The 22,920-nt window shown below is 25.5% G+C and overlaps 1 protein-coding gene across 3 annotated transcripts; it reads left to right on the top strand.

Moving 5' to 3' along the window:
• Positions 1-96: 96 nt before the first annotated feature.
• Positions 97-22,045, top strand: LOC107445423 (serine/threonine-protein kinase Chk1). 3 transcript variants are annotated; one of them, XM_071181341.1, is made up of 14 exons: positions 97-305; positions 3,341-3,441; positions 5,843-5,942; positions 7,185-7,308; positions 7,399-7,463; positions 9,908-9,977; positions 10,076-10,261; positions 11,420-11,524; positions 13,922-14,020; positions 15,638-15,713; positions 16,583-16,766; positions 16,852-16,980; positions 19,343-19,444; positions 21,775-22,045. In XM_071181341.1, exons 2-14 carry the CDS (start codon positions 3,377-3,379, stop codon positions 21,868-21,870), a joined length of 1,401 nt encoding a protein of 466 aa, XP_071037442.1. In that variant the 5' UTR covers positions 97-305; positions 3,341-3,376; the 3' UTR covers positions 21,871-22,045. The 3 variants fall into 3 exon arrangements, with proteins under 3 accessions (XP_071037442.1, XP_015915294.1, XP_071037441.1); XM_016059808.3 differs by lacking the exon at positions 97-305 and adding an exon at positions 450-626; XM_071181340.1 differs by lacking the exon at positions 97-305 and adding an exon at positions 520-660.
• The last annotated feature ends 875 nt before the right edge of the window (positions 22,046-22,920 follow it).

Here is a 22,920-nt window from a genome sequence, read left to right as displayed (position 1 = left end):
GGAGATCTGAACGAAAAATAGTTTGGCCGATGTTTTTGTGAGTGACGAGTAATGTTTCCAGAGAGTGTCAGTTGTCTTTTATACGTAGTCGAATGTTTCTGCACATTTTGCATGAGCGCCAAGAAAAATAGCGTCCAGTGTTCGTGTTTTTTTAACTGTCCTAACTTACGGAGCATTCTCGCTGCTCTCATCATCCTGCTGCTGCCATCACCGTTAAGAGGGAGCGTCAGATTTGTGAGTGTTTTTGGGGTGTACCAATAAGGTTCTCACACTGTTTCTGCTTTATATATCAAGGTACCAATTAAGTAAGTATTCATGCAAAAATAAAAATCCCGATTCAAGAACATTTCGCAGTAATTTTTTATTTCTCCTATCTGGTACTCATTTTCTTTCGGTGGTATTCGGAAATGCGTTATTTATACACAGTGAAAATAGCCCTTAAGATAATCCATTTAACTAACTTTTTTCCCATGTCCAAAAATGTCCAGAAATAGTCTCGCGGTAATATTTCCGTCACAATCCAATCCCAAAACAAAACAGCCTTGTCCTGTGCATGGCGGGAAAAATAATTAATTAAAAATGCTTTTTTAGTTTTCCTAATCAAGTTTTTATAGTTTCAAAAACAGGTGAAACTTGCCATTTCTTTTTCCATTTTTTTTGGTTAGAAAATATCTTTTCTTTTCTTTTGTTTAGGATATTTTCTAAGTTGTATTTATTGTTTTGTTAAATGAAAAAGTAAAACAGTTCTAAGATGAGGTGTCAAATTTGTCACTGTAAACCTTCATTGTGATAGTACAATGGTTAAGGTATAAACATGGTAAACAATCATTTACTCATTTTTAACAAAGGAATTTACAGTTGTTTTAGCAAATGAAGAAAACTGTTTGAATTTTGTAGTGAGATGCCTCAGAACATAGACTTTATAACCACCATACATGTGCATATAGTGGCAAAATTGTGTGGTTATTTAGCAGCTATTAGTAAATAAATTTTTTTCTGCTGTGGAGTTACTAATAATAATGACCAGTTTTCCATCTCTCAATTGTGTGTACACTTAAGAAATTGGTGTTAATTTATTATTTGTAAGTTTTTTTTTGTTGTCAAAATTTGCATGGAAATTTTAGTAAGTCAAAGGAAGCGTGTTCTGAATTTCTGAAACATTTTATATGTTTATATTGTTAAAAGGCTATTTAAAGCTTGGAGAATAATATTTTAGTCTAACAGCAGTATGAAGATCATATAACTTAGTATTGGATGTAAAAGTAATTATTTTTTATTGAGTCAGACATGGAAAAGTAGGAGAAAATCAAGCTTTTTTTTTTAAAAAGCCTCTGAAACCAAACAGATAAATTTATTTACGTAAAACTTATTAATTGAATTGTGTTATATTCATAAAATCTATATAGATTAAGCAAGAAGCATACATATTCTATTTTGCTTGTGATTTTGATATAAATCTTTGTCGATGCTCTGGTAAATATGTAATCGCTCAATAAATAGCTAGAAGTGGACTGTAAATTGCACAACATTTATTTCTTATCATTTGGAAAAGAGCTTTTCTTGTATCTCTTCTCGACTCTTCTTCCACACAAACTCTCTCTCTGTAATTTAGATAAGTAAAAAACGGAGTAACAGCTATTAAAAAAACTGAAGTTGTTAAAAGAGACATAGAAAAAACATTGTCTTAATCCTTAAAACAAAACTTCAATGATAAAAATAATATTTTCTGGAAAAAACTATCCATAAAGCATTAAAAAAGTTAATGTATCAGAAATGTTTTTTAAAATGCTGCATTATTATAAAAATACCCATAACAGAAAGAAATGAAAAAAAGAAAGGAAAATAGTTGAAGTTTTGCAGTAATAGTAATATGAAATCGAATTTCTAGAAATTACAACTTCAGCTTTTGAGTTAAGTTATTGACCTAATGTCATTTTTTAAAATCTTCCAATTATAAATGTTCATTGAATTGTTTTTGAGTTTGAGAATCTTCTAACTTGTTTAATAGTTAGCATTAAATAAAAGTGCTGTGCATTAATCAAACATTTTTTCGGAATGCTCTGATAATATTTATTTTGGATTGCTGAATTTTTATTGAGAAATTTAATAATGATCAGTAATGAGTTAAACACAGTGCACTCTCGATATCTTGAAAACCTTGTTATATCAAAAAAATATATTTCCTCTTGACATTATATATCCGCCTAATGTTAATTTAAATTCCTATGTTATTAGAGTTTCTTCTCAAAACCTTGTTATGTGATTTTTGTCGAAATAGAAATTGTGAAAATAGGAAAATTTTTTTGAAATAGAGAAATAACGAAGTGAGTTTATTGTAAACCAATTCTTTTCTATTTAATGTAAAATTATTTTTGTCCTACTTTTAAAAATTAATTTATCATTGTTGTATTTAGACTTATAGTCAACTATCATTATATGCATATTTAATAGTAGTTATTATGCTTAATGTAGTGCTTTCACTACAGAGCGAGAACGCGAGAATCTCGCATATTTTTTTCTTTTCTCGCATTAAAAAATGATTACCACGAGAAATTTGCACATTCTATAAACCAATTTCAAAATTCGCGAATTTCACGCATTTTGAATAAAATTTCTCATTGCGCCATTTAGAATAAAATGCGTTTCACTTTTCTTCCTGGATCTTTCATTATTTTCAACATCCCCCCATTGTCTAGCTTCCCTATTTACCAGTATTGTTCAGAACCTTTAAGAACAACAGAACACCATCCCTCCGAACCACGGAACCTCTTTCAGAACGCATTTCTCTGCAACCACGTGTTTACCGTAGGTAAGGTTTCTTCATGTAAGACGTTCAAATTTTTTGCGCATTAATGTAAGATGGACAAAAAACAATGGACCTTGTAAAGGCAATATCTTCTACTCCGAAACGGACAAAACCTTTGTAAAAAAAAAAAGTAGATGTAGAACCTTTTTCATATGATGATGCAGTAAAAATATTCAATGCTTTAAAAATGAGAAGATGTTAAAAATGTATTATAATTAAAGAAATGATTTTTTTCAAGTCTCTTTGTGCTTTTTTTTTTTTTTTTAATTTTTAGAAATCTCACTTAACCTTTTGAAATCTCACCCTGTTTTTGAGAAAGGGTGAGAAATTCTCACCCATTTTTTTTCTGCGATGAAAACACTGTTAATGACTCTACTTTTTAGAGTAATATTTTAACATATATTTTTCTACTTTTTAGAACATGTTTAGTTCTGAACTTGTTATTTCTAAAGCTTGCTATCTCGAATTTTTTTTTGCTTCTCTTCCAACTTTGAGGTATCGAGAGTATACTGTGTTCTATTTTTCTATTTGTAGATGTAAATTCTATAACAGAAAAAAGAAAAAAAGGACATGGGTAAAGAATTTGTGGAAGGATGGAACATAGTACAGATATTAGGGGAAGGTGCTTATGGGGAGTATGTTTTTTCATATTATTTTTATAAACCTTTTTGAATATAGGTACAGAGTTGTATGAAATAAAAAGCTTTCTGTATGTATCAAAATCAAAAATCAAATTGGATCAAAAGCTTTCTGCAACATGGCACAGTTATTGATGTAGCAAAGAATACCAATTTTTACCTAACACTCTGCCGAAAAAGAGTCGATTTTTTTTTTTTATAAATTAAAAAATGAAGAGCTACAAATCTTAGAAAAGAAAAGATGATTCTTATGGCTCAGTTTGTTGAACAGCAAAATCTCTAAATCTAGGGCTTGCATTGAACATTCGCCACCTTGCCAAATGCAATAAAATTGNGCTTTCTGCAACATGGCACAGTTATTGATGTAGCAAAGAATACCAATTTTTACCTAACACTCTGCTGAAAAAGAATTAAATTTTTTTTTTTATAAATTAAAAAATGAAGAGCTACAAATCTTAGAAAAGAAAAGATGATTCTTATGGCTCAGTTTGTTGAACAGCAAAATCTCTAAATCTAGGGCTTGCATTGAACATTCACCACCTTGCCAAATGCAATAAAATTGCTTATTTGTTGAAACAAATTGTGTTTTGGCGAATGATTTTTTCTACTGAAAAGAAAAATATATATTCCCCTTGATTCTAAAAATAATGTTAAAAGGAATTTTTCTGAACTAATCCTGTATTTTTTATTGGATTATAGTAATTTCTGTTAGATGCATCACATAACCAATTCGAATTATGTTAAATTCAGATAATGTTAGTAACAAGAGAGATAATATAAGCCTGAAAGAAACTTCTGTAAAATATGAATTAACATGTTCTTTGCCAAACCACATGATATCGCAACATGAAATTGTTTCCTACAGTTGGTGTTATAAAACAATTGGATGATTATAGCAAAATGCATATAATCATCCAACTATATATGCATAAAATATATTTTCTCATGAGAATAACATGAACACATTGTTTATTAAAATGAACTTATTGTAAAATTTAATAACTAAATAAAAAAAATTCAACTTTGATTTTATCTTCATAGATTACTACTCTTCAATGATATAAATGTTATAGTATATTATCTGCACTCGGTTGGCAATGAACGGGTTAGCCTCCCTCCCCCTTCTCCAAATTCTACAAAAAACCTGCAAAACCTGCTGTATAAAAATAAAGTAGAATTAAAGGATTTAAATAATTACTTATCTTCTACTGCAATCCTTTTTTTCTGAATGATTACAATCGCAACAGTAAGAAAACAAGTTAGAGTAAAAATTCTTTTATTTAAAAATGAAAGACTTAGAGAATGATGTTTATTTTAAAATTAAACATTATTCAAAAAATGGAATCTTAAAAATAAAAAAAAATAAAGCATCAAATGTTACTTTATGTTTATCCTTATATTTCTGCTCTAGTCTAGAAGTTATCAAAAATTCCTACCAACCTATTCCTATTTCTTTTCCACAAAGATGATAAAATATCTAAATTTTTTATTTTCTTTCCCATTCATTGCTCATTTATTCCTTCCCAACTATAAAATGATTCTATTTGACTTTGCCTTTTATAAATTAATTCAATTTATAGTAAATTTGCATTTTGAATTGAAGTTTTCTATAAAAAAAAATCATAAAAAAATGCTATGATTTGTTTTTGGCTGAGACTTTTGAAATTCGGGTTATACTTTTGATATTTTTTTCTAATATATTGACTAATAAATTGAAGTTCTCAGTGCAGATTCTAAAAATTTGATTTCCTTTTATACGAAATGCAAGTCAATGATGATTTTCTTAATTATTACTTAGTCAAGGCTTCAGAAACAATGAATGGACTCTGATTGGAATTTTTGTTTAAATTCTTTTAAAGATTTTAAAATGAACTGTTTAACTTCAAGACTCAGTGCATGCCCACATTTAGATTTAACAACTCCGTGACTATATTTCAAGTCTTTATGAATTGAATTTTTTTATCCAATTTTAATGTTCTTGTATTTCATATTTTGGGTACATTTTATTTATTCTAACATCATATATTAGAAATATATCCAAAAGAAAAATCAGTGTATCAAATATTGTCAATATTCAATTCTATAAAATTTCATTTTTTCTTTTTTCTTTCTTTTTGGTTTGGAAAAACAAATGAAATTAAATCCTAACTGTTGTAATTTATCTTTTGCTCTATTGTGTAATGTATTGAAGCATTAGAAGATTATTATGATGAAATTAAATTTGTTACAGGCAAAAGGAATTTTTAAGAGATTTTAAAGTGCTTATATGATAATTTCTATCATACAATTTAATTTTGTATATCTAGTTTTAGCTTTGTAAATTTAATCTATAAGTTATATTTTAAATATTTATTCTTTGAACTAAATTTACTTATAAATTGCATATAAATTCTTTCAGGGTTCAACTTGTTATGAATATGAGTACTAAAGAAGTAGTGGCTGTGAAAAAACTTGATACAAGGAAAGAAGCAGGCGCTGCAAATAATATTCAAAAAGAGGTAATACTCATAATGTTACAAATTCAATTTGTGAAATTGTAATTTTTAAAGCATTTGATCATTATAATATTTTTTTTAATAAAAGCTTTATACAAATTAATATTGTCTGTTTAAATGAATTCTGCATTTGCAACAATTTCTGTTTGTAGAATCCTATTGTGTTTACTCCGTAACTTAAAAGAAAATATTCAAAAGAATTCACATGATTAAATTTTTTCTCTTAAGCATCTGTTATATACCTTTCTCATAAGCTTAGATCCAATAATTTTTAAAGAGCACAGTTCATTGGCAGTTCTAAATAATAGGAATTATATTTCATTTGTAGACAACTTCAAGTCTGGTTTAGATTCATAGCATTTTTTGTAATGTAATAATGTTTAAAATTATATTTTTTCATTTTTGAAGGTTTTTAAACCATAAAAAAACCTTTTTTTTAATATTTGATTATTAAAATTTTACTAAGTTTTAAATATTAATGAGGAATTGAATAGTGTGGAAACTATAGAATGATATTGCTAAATCTGTCTGATTTCTGAAAAATATAAATATATCAAAGCTATCTAAAAAATATTGATATTTTCAAGGCAGTCTTGTAATAAATATTTTATGCATTTGGAATCATTGTATGTAAAGCTCATGAAAAATAAAATTATGACTGGTTCTAGAAAAATATCCTTAAATTATGAAATTCAAATAGTAAAGTTCAGTTAAACTGTTCAAAATTCTTGCTTCCTATTAAGAGTAATCTCTTTTTGTTTGCTAAATCCATTTTTAACTGTTCCTTCTCAATATATTTCATTAGTTGGCATCAGTGCTTTTTCTGATATAGCAATCAACTTCTTAACCATATTTGTAAACTTGAAATTGTAAACTTGAAATAAGAAAGATTGATTGAAAAAAAAAAGAATTCAAAATTATTCTTGAGAAAGAGGGAGAAAATTTAAATTCACATTTATTATAAATTAAGATGAGATATATTTTAATTCAAATTATTGTCCTTTAATAAGAAAATAGACGGACAGTCGTTATTTCATTAACTCTTTATAGGTACCTACTATTATTATTCTAGATTCATAGGGCAACCATTTTTTATAAATTATTCTGCTCCATATATAACGATCCAAAATTATTACTTAATTCTCTATGAGAACAATAATAATAGCAATAAACTGTATTAAGTAATATTTGAATCTGTTTGTATAATTAAGAAAAAAAGTTCATGATATAAATTTTTACTTTTAGGTTTTTATTCACCGTAGACTGAATCATGAAAATATAGTTAAATTTTTTGGTCATCGTGAAGAAGAACCTATTCATTACATTTTTCTGGAATATGCAATGGGTGGAGAATTATTTGACAGAATTGGTTAGTGAAATTTTGCAGCTGTTTTTAAAGTATTAAACATTTTTTATAAATTAGCATCTATTAATGAATCTTATTAATTATTTTTTTTAGAGCCTGATGTTGGTATGCCCCATTCAGTTGCACAAAAATATTTTCTTCAAATATTAAATGGTGTAGTAAGTTAAATATATTTTTTTTAAATTTTAATTTCTGTGAATAGTTTGTTTAACATATTTTCATAACTATTTTTTAGTTTAATCTATTACAGAACTACTTAATCGTGTTGAGTAGTTAAATTTCCAGATCATGAAAATAGTAGTTTGTTTGATAAGTGTATGTCGGGTTATGAGAATGTCAAAAGAGTTTTGCTTCGTATGGGAACACAAAACACAAAAAATGGGAATGCCACTCTAATTAACAAATTTGCGAGGCATGTACAAGAAACTCAAATTTGTTAATGATAGTTTTATTCAATCCTTTAAATGTATAAGTTGTTCAGTTGTAAATTAAATATAATTGCTGAAAACATTACATTCTGCAATCCAGTTCTATTCTGTAATTTCTTCCCTACACTTTCTGTTAGCAACAAAAACACATATAAAATTTTTATTTTGCCATAAGTAATTTTTAATTATATATGATCTATCTCTCACACTGTTAGGAATATTTTCTTAAATTATCTTTTCAGAAGGCGAAATTAATATTGTGCATTGAAAAAACCATGAAGCTAACCATGAACACTTAAAAAAAAGTCCCTTATGGTTGTAGTTGACGCAAGAAAACTGACACAAGAAAAAATTACATTAAACATTTTGTTTAAATTTTTTTTTAATTTAAGGACCAATTAGATGCAACCCATTAAGTCAAAATTTAATCCAATTAAACATTTATTCAAATGTAGCTAGATAATTTTTAAAATATTAATTTATATCGAAGAATTAAATTCAAGTAGGTTGAATTTTTTAAAAAAAAAATTATTGGTTATGCATCTATTAGTATATTATTATATATTATCAATCAGCAATACCTTCTCAAGATGTTAATCTTATGATAACTTAGGAATATTCAGGAAAATGATTAAATATTTCGTTATAATATGCAGCTTTTTATTTTTATTTTTTAAACCACTTGTTCAAAAAGTTTTGTTTTATTATCACTATTATTTATGTAAGTTTAATTATTGTAGGCTTAGAAATTTTTTAACGCTCATATAAGAATATGAAATAAAATTACTAAAAGTATGAAATGTGAAAAGTTCCTTTCTGCAAAATTCAAACTAATCCTTGTATATTAATTGATTTTAAAATAAATATTTAATTAGGTCTTTAATATTTAATAAATTAAATAATATTTTATTAAATCATAATATTTAGTAAATTAAATAATATTTGTTTAAATCATATTTAATAAATTTAAAATTTGAATAAATCATAATATTTAATAAATCAAATAATATTTGATTAAATCGTAATATTTAATAAATTAAATAATATTTGATTAAATCATAATATTTAATAAATTAAATAATATTTGATTAAATTACAATATTAAATTAAATCAGGTTCAATTTTAAAATGTGATATTTTTTCTGTGGTTTTTTCTGTTCTTTTACTTTCCTTTGTTTTGTTTTAACAGATGAAAAACCCCAAAAAATTTGAAAATATTTTTCATCTGCCTCAGTAAGATTCTTTGCTCCATCAATGTTGTATTTTCCAATACTGTGTAAGCTGGTAGCAAAGAATTTAATTCTTGTATTGAAATTTATGAGTTTAAAGCTTAGATTTCTTTGAGAACTCCCACATCAAATCTCTTTTGTATTTAATAATATGTAATAAAAATGATCATAATAATTACTTCACCTCCTTTCAAATTAAGTAAATTAAATCTAATGAGTTTGATCAACCAATCCTCTTGTTATAAATGTTTTTCTATTACTATAAAAATTTTAAGTTGAAAATATAATAAACTTGGCTACAAAAATAAACCCTGTTAAGAAGAAAACACTAATTGCCTGAATAATTAATTTGGCTAGAAGAATATTCTCATCAAAATTTTTTTAAAAATCATCTCCCTAAACATTAAAAAGTGCCCACTTAAATTAATCCTTAAACCTAATTTACAGTATTAAAACTAAAAAATTGAATAATATTTTCAAAAAATTTCCTTCTCTCCCAAAAACTTTAAAAGGCAACTTTCTTCCTTGATATCCCCCTATGGGCACCTCTGCATCATAAGATTCCGTGGATCGAGGTAAAATAAATTTATCTTATTACTTTCCCTGTTTCAGCAAAATTGTTTTTTTTCTTGCAATTGATGGTTTATTTTGTTGTTCTTTAAATATTATAATTGTTGAAGAATAGAGGTTAACATTTGTTCTGACTGAATGGATTGTGTAACTCCATGGTTAGAGTTAGTTCTCTGCGGTTATTAGCGATGGTTAATTGAGTTTTTACTTAAAAAAAATATATAGATTTATGTAGAATTATCTTTCTTTTTCAATTTTATATTCTTACTTGATTCTTGATATGTTATTTTTCATTAGACAATTTAAATTATAAATATTTGTTTAATGTACTTGCTTTATATTTCAATTTATTTTTACAAAAAAATGATTTTATAGGAATATATGCATTCAATCGGCGTGACTCATCGAGATCTAAAACCTGAGAACATTTTATTGGATGAAAATGGTAATTAAATCCCATTCATATGGATTATCTGTTAATTATCTAGAATTGAATTGCTTGCTTTTTGTAATTTCTTACTATAGAGATTTTTATTATTTTAGATAATGTTAAAATATCAGATTTTGGACTTGCTACAGTTTTTCGACACAAAGGTAAAGAAAGAATCCTGAATAACAGATGTGGAACTTTACCTTATATTGCCCCAGAAGTGTTTTCAAGGAAATACAAGGCGGAGCCTGCTGATATCTGGAGCTGTGGTATTCTTCTGGTAGTGATGTTGTCAGGAGGTAATTATTGATTTCCCCTCCAATGCATTGGTTTATTTATATTCTCAAAAAGTTTTCAACTATAGTTTTTGATAAAAAGTATTTTAGAAATTTTATTAAAATAATCATTAAATGAGTTATATTATTTTAGAGATATTACTTGATGTTAATCGTATAATTTTGTTTGATTCTCTTATGTTAAATTGTTTTGTCATTGCTTGTTAAAAAGGAAAAGTTATTTCCTTATTTATTAAATTTAAGATTGGCAAGTTTCTTCCTTACAACCATGGAAGCAACTGCCCCAGAAAAAATAAGTTTCTTTCAAACTAAGTGGAAAAAAATTAGAGCTATTTTTCAAAAAGAGATATCAAATAAACTGTTTTTTAAACAGTTTTTAATTGTATTTTTTATTTAAATAATAGTATTAATTTTCATTTTTTTTCAATGTATCATTTTTAAATAAGTGAAATCAAAAAAGCAACGATTTGAAAAAAAAAATTAACAAATATCCCAAGAAATTAATATAACTGTAATTTTATAACAATTTCTATGAGTAAATAAGTAGGTTTTTCTGTAACTAAGTTTTATAATTACATAAAGAACTATTAAAATAACATCCAGTTTAATTGATATAACTGAACAAATAACATGTAAAACATTGTATACAATATTAAAAAAGCATATTTTGAATTTACAATTATAAACAGCATGCTAATTTTTTTAAAATCAAGCACTGATAAGTATGAATACTCAATCTGACTTTTAAATAATATGACTTATAGATTTTTGAAATTCTCTATGGAATTTTTTAAAATTTTTTTTAAAGTAGATGTAAAACACTTTTTACATTCTGGTTTTATATTAAATTTAATCTTAATAAATTTGAGTAATTCTTATAATACATTTAAACATTTATATTGGTCTTTAGTTTCTTCCAATTTATTCAGTTTCTTTCATTTTGCCCGGTTTCTTCCAATGTCGTAGAAGAAATAAGATTGGTTTGGACAAAATGCCAGCCGTGGTCAAATCTATCAATTTATTCATATAAATAGTTTTTTCAATAAAAACCGGAATGTTTGAAAGTGAATTTCAGACATTGTGTCCGAACCTTAGATTTTTTAAAAAAAGAAGAAAGAAAAAGAGTATATATTGTAATATGCATTGTTATGTGTATTTCAGAACTTCCATGGGATGAAGCCACTAACAGTTGCCGAGAATTCATATCATGGATAAGATCAAATTTTTCTATCTCCCCTTGGACAAAAATTGATAATCTTCCACTTGGTAATATTTAGCATTAATAATTGAAATATAGTATTATTGTATTATATTACAAGGTTATTTTTTTAATTCTGTAATATTTGTATATTTTCATTTGTTGATATGCTTTCATTTAGTTCAAAATATTGAAATGTTGTGTGGTTATAAGAAAGATATTTATATAATTGATAGATTTAGATATTTATAAAATTGTTATTTTTTTTCTTGCATGTGGAATTGAAGATAGTATTAGAGGATAGTATGAAGATAGTATAATCTTTGGTGCTGAACGTTTGCTTAGTGTAATTTATCCTTATTTTGATGTTTGTCAGTTTTTCAAAACTAATAACTGAAGATCAGACTAATTTTTATGTATGAATGATTCAAATTTTAAATTAAGTGGAACATTAATATTATTATTATTATTTTTTATCTGTTTAGTGAGGGCCGATTTGGTGTTCTTACTCAATCAAAAATTGTTTTCTTAGTGAATAATTTTTTAAAATTTTTATATTTAGCATAAACTTTAATAGGTTACCACATTGCCGCAACCATGCTGTTGGGCTTGAAGTTGTAGAGCCGTAGTCTTTATGATCCCTGGCCCACAAGAGGCTGTTGTGGGAATGCTTTACTTTTTAGCATATTCTTTATATTTAAAGCATATTCTTTATCTTCATCCAACATATCTTTGTGCACCCACAATATAACAATCTCACTTTTTAGCTCCATTTTGGGATATATGTGTATATAAAGAACTTATCTAAGGAATGTTATATTTACCAAAGCAGCATATCCTTTTAGATTTTTTTCTCCCTATGAAGTATTATATTAAACAGTGCTTTTATGTATAGATTAATATTGAAAAAAAGTTGCATTATTACCAATTTTTTTGTTAGTTACAAAATTTTCGTTAAAATAACGAATTGCATTGTTAAAATTGGTCAAATATTTAACTGAGTGAATATTTACTGTATTTTTCTGCACTCACACTATAGCAAATTCACTTTTTAACTTCCATTTTCATACAGACCACAAAGGACGTTATATCTTGTGTCAACTGTCTTTATTGGATACTATTTTTGAAACATTTATTTGATTTTGATAAATTATATAAATTTATTTACTATTTTGAAAACCTAATTTAATAACTGAAACGTAAAGAAAATCTATTTGAAGTTTTTATTGAGGAAATTACAGAAATTAAACAAATTGAATTACAGGAAAGTTAAATGGATATTTGAAAAAAAAAAAAAAATTAAGTTAATAGAAAATTAAATGAATGATTTGTTTTTACGTGTTTTGATGTAATATTTTTTTTGAAGTAAATACTAATTAGATCCTTTCTTAGCATATATTTTAATGTAGGTTATTAATTAATTAAATAAAAGTTGATAAATAAATTATAAATTATTTTAGAAAATTTCTAATTCAAATGTAATGAAATTTGAATGGGAAGTTTCCTTCTCAAGCTTTTTGATAAATTTATTGGATCATTTATTTAAATCTTGTGTAAAGGCTAACCAAACGTTGTACTAAATGCGCTCTAAATTGTATATGGCAGTTTTTGTTTGTTTCTTTTACTCTTTTAAAATTTAAATGCCCTTATAATTTTAAAATTAGCAAATAATTTTAGAAAGCTTCATAATGTAAATTTGTCATAAAAATGCAAAATGAGTAATTTATCAAGCTATTGATTTCAGATTTTTAATTTTTCTTTTTAAAATTGCACTGGAAGCAAATTTTTAATTAATAAACTTATAAATAAACGTTTCTTTTTTTACTATTTCAAATTTATTTTTCCCCCCACACTTTGAATGTGAATTTTAATTAATATATGCTAGAAAGTTTTTATTATTTAAATTTGCGATTTTTAATCTTATTTTTAATTTTATCTTAATCTTTTGTAGTTCATATGCTCATGTTGTAAAATGTATGAATAATTATATAGATATGAATATTCTGTATTATTATTTAGTATTTAATTGCTGAAGCATTTAAACATTTTATACATAAGAAATTATTATTGTACTTATCTCTGATGTATTTTTAAGAGCTATTTTATTTTAGCAATTTGTATTATATTTATTTGTATTTGGTATTTGAGTAATCTGTATAAAGCAATCATTGTTTCATTTATTTATTTTTTATGAAGAAAAATTTTTTTGTTTTAAATTGCACGTGCTTTCATAAAAGAATTAAGTCATAGAATGCTATTACTTAAATATATTTTAGCCTAAATGTTTCCAAGGGACAAGATAAATGTTAAATTGAATAATAATTTTTTAATGGAAAAGTAATTAATTTGTAAGTATTAGTTAATTTGAAGCCTTTTACTTTTGTCTGTGTTTAAAACATTTCTAAAATTATGAAACTATTTGCTGTAACTTGAAAGAAAACTAAACATATTTTCTTACTTTTTAGCTCTCTTAAAAAAGATTCTCCTCTATTCTCCTTCAAAAAGATATGGTATTAAAGACATACAAAATAATTTATGGTGCAAAAAGACTTTAGTACATGAAGGTAAGTTATTTTTATTTTATTGTGAACCTTTATAATATAATGTTAATGTTCTTTTCTCATTATCTGTAAATAAAGTTGCTTATTGCTCACCGATTTATTATTTTATTTCTGAAATTTGGCAAGATAATTTTTGTCTTGGCTTTCATATTCTCATGAATTTCTGCTGCACCAGCAGAGGGTCCTGTAATCATTCACAATAATTATATATTTATCACTTGTGAGGCAAGCAATGAATTGGAGTTAGAAGGCTTATTGAGAAGTTTTTCAAATATCTCACCATCATATTTATTTGTTTTAATTTCTTATATTTATTAAATTTGATTGTTATTAAATATGGCCTTTCTGTTCATTGCATAATTTTACACTTAGCCATTCTGCAATACATATGTTGTAATGTAAAAATTTTTCTGTAGATTTGAGATATTAAAACTGGTATTAGGTATACTATTTCTTTCTTTTCTCAATAGAGAATTTTGGAAGATGATGAAATAATTCTGAATTTTATTTTTAAAGAATTATTAATTAGGAAACACGTTAAAATAATTCTTTGTCTTTTAAATTTTTATAGCTATCAGATATAAAAAATAAGTTATATTTTTCTCTATTATTATTATATGGATATTAATTATAACTTAGTTAAAATATGTTAAATGCCATATTGTCCCAAAAACACATAATTGCAATTGAATAAGCATTAGTATTGATTTTGGACTACTCTTGAGATAAGACGTGGGACTTACTTATTTGCTAACATACTTAATTAGTTATTTATAGATTTTTTCTGTGAGATAAGTGTTGTGTCTCAGGCTGTCATGTATATTTTTAATGTAATAAGAAATATAATATAGTCATATGTTAAGTGTGAGCCCAAGAAGGCTATAAATAAAGTAAGTCCTTAACTCCTGTGTTCCTTTCTATAAATCAAATTCCCAGTATGCTTTCTAACTGTGTTACTCTTGGTCTGTGTTATGTACTAATAAATGTCCTTCTCTGATGCACTAATCTCTAAATTCACAAATATAATTCACTATATACATTCACAAATATTAGTACATTTGAAAAAGTCATAATATTTCATTTAACCAGAAATTCTTGTTACCCAAATAAAAAAAATATCCACTGGTAATTCTAATTACCAATACTTTATTTCTCTATAAATTATTTTTTACCATACTTATAAATTTTAGATATATATTTTAGGGAAATATCCAAAAAATTTAGCAAGAGCCATACTAGCCTTGTATGTATTCAGTAATTAAAAAAAATCATAACTATTAAAGGAAAAAAAAAAAAAAGGATAGGGACATTAACTACTGCAGAGTAGCAGTTCTCTCAACGAATTTTCTTCCTATAAAAGGACCAATTTTCAAATTTATTTTTTAATTTGCTCTTTTCTTTATATTTGAAATTTATTTTTAATTTTATTATTTTATTTTTGTACTTTTCACGACAAAAAGTCCTTCTTGTTAGCAAATGTCTTTAAATTTATATATTTTTTATTGGTTTTTCAAATATATGAATATGTATTAAGGCTTTCAGCATTTCGCTGATTTAATTCTCATGAAGTTTATATATAAATTTCTTTAGCTCTGGTAATTTTTAATGTTTGTTTTTTAGATTCTGCGCGATGGTGTGGTGATAGTTCGACTCGTAAACGGTTGTGTTCTGATTTAGAGCAATCACCAGCACTTAAGTAAGTTTCTTTTGTTTTTCAGCATTGCTTAATTTTTATAAAAAATCTGTTAGTTTGGTCTTAAATGTTTTTATAATTTCGATATAATTCTGTTTTTTTTTTTATCAAATTAATTTATTATGCTTAATATAGTTTTTATTTTTTACTATTTGAGAAAGCTGTTTGTTGTTTTCTTTGGATATAAATTTAATTAAAAACATTTTTTTATTACTTTTTTTTTCTTTTTAAAAGAATTTAAACTGTTTTATTATGCATATTTTATGGGGATATTTTATTCAGTGACAATATTTGTTGTCAAAGATTAGATATTTAAAAATAAAAATTTAAACCTTTTATGAAGCATTAAATTCGTACATCTTTCAGATTAAGCTGTAATTTTAGAAATGTGAAAATAAAATATTTTTTATGCAAACTATGCATTTGTCATTATTTCAATTTATCTAAACTACAGAAGTGTTCGAATTTAATCTTTAATTTTTTTAAAATATCAATAATTTTCTAATTTATTAAGCATTTTTTAACACATGTTAATAATTTTTGTATCAATTATTTACAAAGCAGTATATTTTTAAATGAACAAGCAAATAAAAGAAAGAAATATTGATTTGGTAGTTGCTACCTATCCAAAACACAAATTTATTAATTAAGTTTGAACAGAATCATAGTAATTAATCAACACGTAATTTACTTTCAATTTAAATGAAAATAGAAAAAGGACATTATTTTAAGAATATAGTATCTTAATCCAATTTCAAGAAAGGTTATGTATGTTTTTAATTTTTTTTTGCTGCTAATTTGCTTTTTATATTTTATTTTGCAATATTTTTAGCCCTTGTCTTTACTTATGAATTTTTTTTTTTTTTTTACAGAGAGGAAAGCGTTACCAAACTGTCATTTTCACAACCTGCTCCTGTGAATAGGGAACATGAGAAAACTAGCTGTTTGCCTGGGGATATTAACTTCTCTACTGTTGGTGTCAGTTTCTCGCAACCTGTTGACCCAGATAATATGATACTATCCACGCAGTTTACTGCATCTCAGTCTCCTTCAAGGGTACCTATACAGTTTTCTCTGGTACATCTAATTATGCTCAATATATTAATACATATGTATTTAACCTTATTTTTCTGCCTTACAGACTCCTTTGCCTATTGGTACTCGCCTAACAAGATTTTGTATTGGCATGGATATTGAGCTAGTGTATGCTGAACTTACTAAGGCCTTAGAAAAACTTGGCTATGGTTGGAAATATAGTGCTCCTGGACAGGTGATTTTTTTTCTTCTGGTCTTTATTTTAAATTTTGTTTAATTTCTTTGTTCTTATAATTTTTGATTTAAAGTATAAAGAATTTTTAGTTACATATTTTTCATACTTTATATAGCTGGAAAGTATAATTTTTTTAAGAACTGTTTTATATTTTACTTGCTGTTATATTTTTCTTTATTTGTATTTAAGTATGTTTCTTTTTTTATATTGTAGTTTGTTAAGCTAAGCAAAATTATTTTATAATATTTGTTTCATTTTATTGACAGATTATTTATAAAGGAAGAAATGTAATTGTTTTTATTTAATTTTATTTTCTATGTTTAATTTTATATTTGTTATTATCGTTACAAGATAGTCATTTAAAAGATATATCCCTAAAAAATGTTGCTTATTTGAATAAACATAGATTCTGTGACCACTTAGTACTGTTGTAATCTTTTCTCTCCTTTATCGTTTTATTTTGCATTTCTTTCATTTTACTATTGAGTGTCACATTTTTAAATTTTTCTTTCAAAGCAAAATGTAAAATCAGACAAAAAGGACCAATCCATATTGACATTAGAGGTAGAAATTTTTTTTCAAATCAAATATCTTCTGCGAGAAGTACTGTCTGGAAAGTTCGTAAAAACACCAGAAGTGCCACTTAATAGGTTAAAAAGGTCATATTTTTGGATTAGGAAATACATTTATGTTAAAAACTGACTTCTCGAAAGGCAAGTTAAATACTCTTAAATGAACAGCAATGTCTTCCCAGTGATAAAATGTAACACAAATTCAGTACCATAAGTCTTGGCTCATTTGGCCAACAATACTATCCAATCAATGCAGAATTCACGTTTAGGTTGTCACGTCTCGAGATTCTGAAATATCCCTACCAAACCAACTGCATATATGTAGAACGCCTTAAGTCGTATAAGTAGCAGTATTCTTGCAAATTTGTCACAAATTGGGATTTTGATTGTAAATTTGTAAGAGAATTTCTCAATTTTGTGGAATTTCAAATTTGTAGAATTTCTCAAGAACGTTAAGATGGTCTCATGATATTGCATACACATAGCCTTTTTAAGTTTCAAAATATAACATAAGTTCTAACGTAACATATATAAGCTCTAACATAAGTTTTAGAATTCAAAATGTTTAAAAATGTTGTTTGGTATTTTGATACTTATCTTAGTGCTACGAAATAATGAAAAATTAAATAGTTTTTTTCCATCTGTTTTTTGTTAAGTTCAAGAAATGATATTGCTTATTTATTTTGTTATTAAATATGCGTGAGAGGTACTTTTAATAGACATTTATTTAAGTATATCTTAGGTATTGCCTTTTGTTTTGATAATTCTTTGAGTAATGCCATTGGGTTGGGATATCAGTGTTTATGTAATAATTTCTCATATTTTCATTATAAGAATTGACTAGTATTAGAATTTCCTCCCACTTTCACCTGATTTGAAAGAACAATGAAGGAAAGGCTTGAAAAGTAATGAGAACAAAGTAAAATTTAAAATAAAAGAAAAAATTATTTTATAACGCAAACATTATTCTTGAAATGAGTAAATTTTTAAACTATATTTTCAAATGACAGCAAGCAAATACAAAAAATTATTTGAAGGATTTCCTTTTTTAACAAGCTTCTGGAAATCTACCATTTTTTGGCAGATTATATTTTAGATGATACTAATTTATGACATTTTGTTGATTAAATTACTTTGTTACATGTTAAAAATTTTACTAGATGTTTACAGAGTGCATAGCATTTTTAAAAAGTGCTTGAAGGTGCTTATTTTTGATTTGCGTTTTTTAAAAACCCTTAAAGGTGGTTTTTTTTATAAGAGTTTATAAAAAGTGCTTAATTTTCTATCTTTTAAAAAGATATTTTTTCTTTTTCATTCCAATTGTCGTTCTAAATTACAAAAAATGTGTGCTTTTCGCAATTTTCTCTGCAATATTTATCAGAAACTAGTTATTTTATCACGATTATGTAGAGTTTTTGAAAATGTTTTTAAATTTTGTTGATATTATGTTTATAAATTTGGAACTTTAAACAATAGAATTTTTTTTTTTATTACTGTTCAGATCCTAATTCTGATTTTTTTTTGGAAAGTGATTAAAAATATTATTTAAGTGCTTAAAAAATACTTAAAAGGTGCTTATTTTTTGTTGAAAAATTTGACTATGCACCATGTGTTTAGAAACTAAAATAATGTTTCCATAGGTTTTATTTTGTTATACCTTTAAATAGAAAAATTACATGTCTATAATTAAACCGTTATTTAGATAGGTTGGAAAATAAAGTTATTTGTTGCTAATTTCTTGTTTCCCCATTCCCTATTTGTTTTTCAACTTCTCGCTCATATTTTTGTAGGTCACTGTCACTACACAGGATAGGAGAAAGACACTATTAATTTTCAAGGCAAACCTGATTAGTATGTCAGACAACATCCTTGTAGACTTTAGGAGATCAAGGGTATGCATTTTCTTTTTCTTTTCTTTTTCTTTTTTTTATATTTTTTTAGTTTTGTCAAATTAAATTAAGTTTTTATATTTGGACAGTGTTCAAAATAAAAAATGAAACAGCTGTGTAACTTATAATCTTATTTCAGGATTTTCAGATATTAAGATGCAATCTTATGGATGGAAGGGCTAACTTTCAACTTCCTAATTAATTTTTGCTGACAATATTTTAAGTTACAAGACGGAAACAGAAAATATTTTTTATGAATAGGCATATCTTATATATTTCTAATTATTTAGTAAAAATCTGCGAGATTTTTCATTTTCCTATTTTCAGATATAGATAAAAAAAACCAAAAAACTTTTAACTGCATGACAGATTTTTCATTACTTTAAACGATGTAATTTAAATGACAAGTTCCAAAATTTAAACACAATTAGTTAAAAAGTTCTTGAGAAATAACAGTTTAAAGATACAATGTTTTTTTATATTTTATTACTGAAAAACTATTCAGAAGATTTAGTTCAAATTTTCGACTTTTGTATTTCAAATAATGTAATGTTTCAATTCATTAATAAAATCACGATTTTCAATTCATATTAAATTAAAAAATAAAAGATAAAATAATCTTAAACAGTTATATTATTATCTTTAAGAAAAAAGATTTATAATTGTGTACAAAAAGTGAAATTAGCATTAAGGGTATCTAATTTCTGTCACTCTCTTAAAAAAACTATTAAGACATTGTTTTATAGCTTGCAAATTTTGAGGGCCAAGAAATAGATTTGTACCAGAAAAAAAGTATGTTTATTCAGAGAAAGTACTTTGTCCGATTTTGTAACTAAAATATCACAAATAAATAAGCTTGTTCTAAGTTATACCCTTGAAATATTAAGATTGCATCTTAGTTTGTAAAAATTCTATTACTAGATTAAAAGTTGTTGATGTGTTCCATTTTTTTTGTATGTTGTACATGTGCTTTTGAAGCGCAAGACAAATGCAGTTAAACTAAAAGCAGTTAAAATTATATAATTACTTTTATTATTAAGCATTAAATACTTATTTATCAGATTATATTGCTGTATGATTTTAAGTTATAAAGCAATTTTTTTTTTGTTCAAATGTTTTGAACTATGACATTTAACCAAATATTTTTGGCTAGATTAAATTCAAACTTTTTCCAAATTTCACTAAAATTAAAGAAAAAAAAATGCTACAAATGTCTATTATGTTTTTATTTTTTATAGGTAATTAGAAGTATTTTTCTGTAAGCATAATTAAAGGGAAGAAGGAAGTTAATAAGTACATTTTCTTTAAAATTTATGAAAAAACTTACTAATCAAACTTTTGACCATACGTCATATTTTTTGATTGAAATTTGTTTATTATAAATTTTAATGAGCCAGTTTTTGGTGTACTCTCTTTTAATAATCTTTTTTATAAGTTTTTTTTTTTTACCAACACTTGCTCCATGACTTGAGATTAGTGTGGACGAGTCATTAAATTTTGTTTATTTATAAAAGCAATTAAAGGGAACTTGAAATTAAAATGTGAAATTAAATGGAAAGTGAAATTAAAATAGAACCATAGTGCGTTAAATAAATAATTTTAACGATGTTTATTTTGATTAATGTTAATGCTAAATTAACATGATACACATTAATGCATATAAAAGTGAAACACAATTTTTGAATCTGTCCTAAGTTAGAGAAATCATGAGTGATTTTTCATGCTTTTCATTTTAGTTCCTTGCTCACCCTAACCCCTATCCATCTTTCATGTTCTCCATTTTTGATAAAAACAATCTATTTACTAGTTCAGATTTTTATTATGAGATCTCTTCTAGGTTGTGAGTAAATTGAAAATAAAAGCTATTATCATAAAACGGTTGGTTAGATCAAAGGTTGTAGTATATTCAATGTAAAATTGCGAGAATTGAAATATCATGAGCTTGTTAAAATGCTTAATGGCATTTTTTGAATTGTGCTTCTCAAATGCCATATTAATTAATATTCTATTAACTTCAAAATGTTCATGCTAGAAAAGAACTTGGGTGCGAGTAATTGATTTTTTACTAAACAGTTGCTTGATAGTTTTTCAGTTTCCATTTATGTTTTGGCATGATTAACTCAAAATGAGAAAAACAACAACATTGTTTTTTAAATTTATAAAAATTGTGTAAACAATTCAAAATAAAGTGTGGTTTAATTGAATTTCTACCTTACAAAACTGCATTATTATACTAATTTTTACTATTTTTTAATGAAATATATTCAGTGCACTTGAACTGTTTATTATATGCTGATACTTTTTGCATTTATATCTGATACTATTTATTATAGGGAGATGGTATTGAATTTAAACGTCACTTTTTGAAGATAAAGGAATCTTTGTCACATATTATACAGAAGCAATTGTTTTCAACTGGAGTTTGTTAACATCATTTAAAAATTTAAATATTAGTTTTATATTTTATACTCATTGTAATTAATCTAGTTGTGTTTTATAGTCAAAATGATGTATAGTTTTCACTGTATTATATTTCATCATTTTAAAAAATGTCTAAAATATTTTTGTGCAAATTTTTATGTGAATAAAATATTTTCTTTGAAATGTTTAATTCTTTAATGATGTTTGTTATTTTAATAATAATTTATCATTATTTTTAATAATGATATTTTAGGTCACCTTGAGCCAGAAGCAGAATTCATATTAATTAGCCACCTCATTGGAAGACGAACACTCTATCCTCTGGTGTAACACTTTAAAAAAAATAATGATTGTTTATTTATTTTTCCTGCATAGTATTCTCTAATGTTCTGGTTACAGTTGTGAGCTTCGAAGCAGTTAGAACGACATGCCGTCTGTTAAAATAAGAAAGCTTATTTTAAACTTAAAGAGGATTGGGTCGAAATCGCATTTTATATCACTGTATTTAAAAAATGTAGGTAAATACATTTTATGGAAATGTTTAATGGTTGCTCCCAAAACAACTGACCCCCTGAAAGATCAATTGAAGGAAAAGCTATATAAATGCTGTGGTTGCTGTGTTCTGCCTGGGAAATCTGATCTTTCCTTTTTCTGAAGTTATGAAATTTTTCAATAGATGGCTCTGCTGAAATGAGAAGCTTTGAATTAATGTTTTCTGTTGCCTGCATAAAAATCTAATTGAGATATTTGTGTAGACGTCTGTTACTTTTGTCTTCAAACTGCACAGCATGGTTACTTTAAATGGTGGCTATTTTGAAAGTGTTAAAAAATAACTGAATTATATCGAAAACAAAGTATACATTATCATCTGCAGAACAATTTACAGTTTTTCTAGGTCAGCAGGGCTATCAGTCGATGAACTGTGTAAATAGTTTTAAAATTTTGGAAGGATGAATTAACTGTTTTCTAATACTTCTTTATGACATCGTGTTAATGTCATCAAAATGCTTTGATCTTAAAAATATGACATAATTGAAGTGCTTAATGTTAAAAGGGGG

Source organism: Parasteatoda tepidariorum, chromosome 5, assembly GCF_043381705.1.
Source record: "Parasteatoda tepidariorum isolate YZ-2023 chromosome 5, CAS_Ptep_4.0, whole genome shotgun sequence".
NCBI classification, from domain to species: Eukaryota; Metazoa; Arthropoda; class Arachnida; order Araneae; family Theridiidae; genus Parasteatoda; species Parasteatoda tepidariorum.
The sequence above is the reverse complement of the archived record's forward strand: the minus strand, read 5'-3'. Positions and strand labels throughout refer to the sequence as shown.